Source organism: Teleopsis dalmanni, chromosome 2 (genome assembly GCF_002237135.1).
Source record: "Teleopsis dalmanni isolate 2A chromosome 2, ASM223713v2, whole genome shotgun sequence".
Lineage (NCBI taxonomy): Eukaryota > Metazoa > Arthropoda > Insecta > Diptera > Diopsidae > Teleopsis > Teleopsis dalmanni.
The window spans coordinates 77,624,476-77,627,728 of record NC_051847.1 but is presented as its reverse complement, the minus strand read 5'-3'; the positions used below and the strand labels follow the sequence as shown (position 1 = coordinate 77,627,728).

Here is a 3,253-nt window from a genome sequence, read left to right as displayed (position 1 = left end):
AGCAAATAGTGTAAAATACAATTAGATTTTTATATTTAAATTGCAGTAATAAATTTTTTTTCAAATTCTTTATGGCAAGATGTAGAAACACTGGAACGATTTCTAGACATATTATGGATATAAATGACTCCTTACCATCCTTTCGAAGAAGATTTCAAGTCCAGAAAATGATGGTGTGTGTTAATTTAATTTTTATTTCTCCTTTCCTGGTTTGGACGTAATATCTGATCAATAGTAGATTTACATCGTTTGCAGCCACTCTTTAACGTCTTATCAGTACTTTGATTGCTGGCCTCAGTCTTTCCCATGGTATGCCTGCAAAATCATTATAGGCGACGAAAAATAAGAGGATACCCTAATTTTCTTAATCGTGAAATTAGTGAACTTGATATAGAAACCGATTTGATGAACTAAGAACTGATGATAGTATATATGTTTTATCATCCGAGTGTCTTGAAATTTCAACTGCTAATTCTTATAAAATAACGCCAAAACCAAAGCAGCCTATAGATTTTACCGATAGTCGATAAAGAACTTGTTTTTATTTTTGTGCAAGATAATTTCTACTGAAAGTATGTTTAATGGCTTGAATTTGTGTATTGTCTATTCATACTCCCCCTATATGGTACATTAAAAGACTGATTTAATGATATTTACGATTTACTGAAGGATCCCCTCACTCGTCGTAGCTTATAACGATTTTGCAAGCACACTATAAGGAAGACTGAAGCCAACAATCAAAGAATTGATAAGATATTAAAGAGTAGTTTCAAACATAGTAAATCCAACATTGACCAGATAGTACGTGTAATCGAGAAAAAAAGAACTAAAAATTAAATTGGCAGACACCATAATCTTCTTGATATAAAACCTTCTTAGATTGGATTGTAACGAGTCATGTATATTTATAATATGTCTAATTTTGATTGCTGTAAAATATATACGATTTTGCAAAATTGCACTCACCAGCTTTGCACTGATTGAGAAGACCTCACCAATCTTTTGATATAAAATAATGTTTTAGGCGAGAAGACATACTAAGATGAAATTCTTTACATAATGCTAAAAAACAACATTCGTAAGGTAGAAATATGTAAAATTTCTAATATTTTTGCCACACTTCTAAAGCTGTACTCGAAACTGGTCAGCCAAACTTCAATAAAATTAAAATAAATTTTTGTGTTTGTCCTTTATTTCTTTCTTTGCTATTCAAAATCCCTCTAAATTTTAATAAAGCTTCTTTGTCACCATACAAAGAAAGCGTAGCTTTACAGCAACACGAGTACTTTATTCAAAAATTAATGATCAATATTATTCTCGATGGTACGATGAGCCGTTTGAGTTGTACCACGACAGCTACACTAACTAGAACATGCCGTTAGAATGGAAGATGAAGCTTTAGCTAAAAAAAACATTCAATATAATACTATCAAAAACAAGTCTCAAAAGTAAGAAACCTTTTTTAAGGTGAAAGAATGATACATTGGGTAATTTATCGCGACTTATTGTTACTTCTGACTATAACATAGTTAACGCGTGAACTGTAAACTGGACTAGTGTAGAATATTGGACATTGCAAAGACCGTCCAACATAAACTGGACTAGCGCATAATGTTAGTCATGTTTAAGACCGATATAGCCGTACGAATTATCGTACTATATATAGTAAATTTATAGTAAATTATAGTAAATTTCGTAAATAATTAAAACTTAAATTTTAAACTTTTCAAAAACAAAAAAATTATAATGGCATCATACCTTCATTTTGGATTTTATTCTCATCCTATGTCTCATCCAATGACCTACTGCAAATTCCTATCATCGCTTGCATTACTTATTACTGTTATAGTTTCATGTTGCTTAACCTTTACATCCAATAAACTCAACTCATTGAAACTTGCACAATTTTCCAGTTCATTGCTTTGCTGATGAAGGTGCTGATGCTGTTCAATTTGTTTCTCTTCACGTATGAGTTCATCAATCGCTGCTTTTGCACTTGTAGTCGATGTAGTAGAGATTAAGTCACATTTACGTTCCGGCCTATTTGTACAGTTGGCCTTATTTTTTTCCAAATGGCAATGTGCGGGCGATACATCACTTTCTGGACAAATATGCATTTTATCCTGCTGATGGGCTTGTAACTCGAGCTCGTGTTGTAGAACGTGGCAATTATTTGCTAGCACATCATCAACGCATCCATTGTTTGTTTCGTTAACGTTCATATTACAATTTGCATCTGTGCATTCATGACTTTGTTCCTTTTGTCTGTTGCAATATGTTGTCGTTATATCAGCATAATTATGCGTGTGCATCATCAGTTCCGTTAGGTTGCTTGTTACTACATCATCGTCATATTCATCCATAAATGACAGCTCAGAGTAACTATCAGAATCATCGCAATCAAAGTAGCCACTCTGAAATGTAAAGAGATGAATATGTTAATATTAAGAACACAAAAAAAAAATTTAATACTGATTTATTTGATGTTAATAACATACTTTGATATGTTATAATAAATTTTTTTTTGAATAATTCATAAACATAGCTAATGAGGAATTAAATTTTATAGCTTAAAAAATAAGTTCATCGCATAACCATCATAAATAGTGCAAAATATTTATGTGCTTTACACAAGATTTCTATTATAACCTATCTATTCATAAAATGTTAATATGACTAAAATCATATTCATTAAAAAACTGTAATCTAAATATAAACAAAAAAAAACTCTTGTAGCTTCCTTGATGTCAGCGAGCCATTGCTGGCGTCATTGTACTTGATGACTTACTATATAAAATAAGGTCCTCTATCGACAAATGAAATCCAAGCTGTACAAGTCCCTCATCATGCCTGTCCTGCTATATAGGACAGAATAGATAAGAAGAGATTGGGAGTAAACGAGGGAAAAGCTTTTCGGAAGATATGAATCTCATGCGCATTGATTACGAGTACTTAATAAGATGGAGCGATAAGTTGCAGGAGCTATAGTGCAACATAAACATAGTTAAGCATAAAAGAATTCAATGGCTTTACAAGCTTGGTCATTTCATATGAATAGATAATAATGCTTCGATTAGAAAAGTTTGTGATTCGGCACCCGTTGCAGAATCACATCTAAATTTTAAGCGGAAAACCAAAGCCGCTGATTGGGCTGTGCACTAAAGAAGGTACTGGACACGTCCAATAACGAAAGTTATCTATAAATGCTTACAAGATATATATAACATTGACTTAGTATTTAGCTACAATATAG

The 3,253-nt window shown here is 32.1% G+C and overlaps 1 protein-coding gene across 1 annotated transcript in view; it reads right to left on the bottom strand.

Moving 5' to 3' along the window:
• Nucleotides 1-1,802: 1,802 nt before the first annotated feature.
• LOC119674888 overlaps nt 1,803-3,253 on the bottom strand; it is a 19,180-nt gene continuing 17,729 nt past the window's right edge. The window contains exons 9-10 of the mRNA XM_038086044.1: nt 2,473-2,545; nt 1,803-2,414 (exon numbers count right to left, since the gene is read on the bottom strand). Of these exons, the coding sequence (XP_037941972.1) occupies nt 1,803-2,414; nt 2,473-2,545 (685 nt within the window). The remainder of the gene's footprint in view (nt 2,415-2,472; nt 2,546-3,253) is intronic.